This window comes from Mesitornis unicolor, unplaced genomic scaffold, assembly GCF_000695765.1.
Source record: "Mesitornis unicolor isolate BGI_N332 unplaced genomic scaffold, ASM69576v1 scaffold30748, whole genome shotgun sequence".
Taxonomy (NCBI): domain Eukaryota; kingdom Metazoa; phylum Chordata; class Aves; order Mesitornithiformes; family Mesitornithidae; genus Mesitornis; species Mesitornis unicolor.
Genome location: NW_010204378.1, coordinates 5,343 through 6,069, shown reverse-complemented (window position 1 = coordinate 6,069; position 727 = coordinate 5,343). Strand labels below are relative to the sequence as shown.

Sequence of the window (727 nt, the reverse complement as noted above, 5' to 3'; positions counted from 1 at the left end):
CCCACTGCCGGCACGGCACGGCACAGCACAGCTCTGCTTGCACAAGGCCTGGAGGTCAAGCAGAAGGGGGTGCAGGCACTGCTGGCACCCGCATTGAGCGGCTCGATGCTGGATTTGGCCCAAGCTAAGCTCAGTTTTAGCATCGGCTGCCCCTGGGCTGTGGGATACAGGATGCTCCAGCCACCTCCCACCTGTGGGAGCTGAGTGCGGTGGGTGGATTGTGCGCCCCGGGGGCTGTCTTTGGGTCCCCATCCCCTTTCTGCGACCCACTTCCCTCTCTTTGGTCTCCCAGTTCAACGAGAAGGCGAAGCCAGTGTCATGCTTCAAGCACCTGGTGCAGGCCAACATCCGGAACAAGAAGGTCTTCAAGGAGGACGTGCAGGGGATGGTGGCCAAGGGCACGACCGACTACAAGGCTGGCTTTGAGTACGCCTTCGACCAGCTGCAGAACGTGAGCTGGGGGCCGAGCTGCGGGCTGGGGGGGCAAAGTGCACTCATGGGTGCTGGGGTGACAGGAGGGCTCTGAGCAGCCCCTGTCTGGGGCTCCTCGTCCTCCCTTCCGATGCTGGGGGGCACATCCCACCCCCAGCGTGCCGGAGCTGAAGCTTTGGTGGAGCTGCTGCCCCTCTGGGTTGTTAAGAGGTAGCAGGACTGGGTGTCATGGCAGCCGGATGTCGTGCTGCCCGCGAGATAAAGATGAACGGGGCTCTTAGGGACTAAACAGCAA

General features: G+C 62.4%; 1 protein-coding gene across 1 annotated transcript in view; it reads left to right on the top strand.

The window, feature by feature from the left end:
• CACNA2D2 (calcium channel, voltage-dependent, alpha 2/delta subunit 2) overlaps window positions 1-727 on the top strand; it is a gene marked incomplete at both ends in the record, with an annotated part of 6,407 nt that overhangs the window by 538 nt on the left and 5,142 nt on the right. Inside the window, one exon of the mRNA XM_010191041.1 lies at window positions 293-451. Within this exon, the coding sequence (XP_010189343.1) occupies window positions 293-451 (159 nt within the window). The remainder of the gene's footprint in view (window positions 1-292; window positions 452-727) is intronic.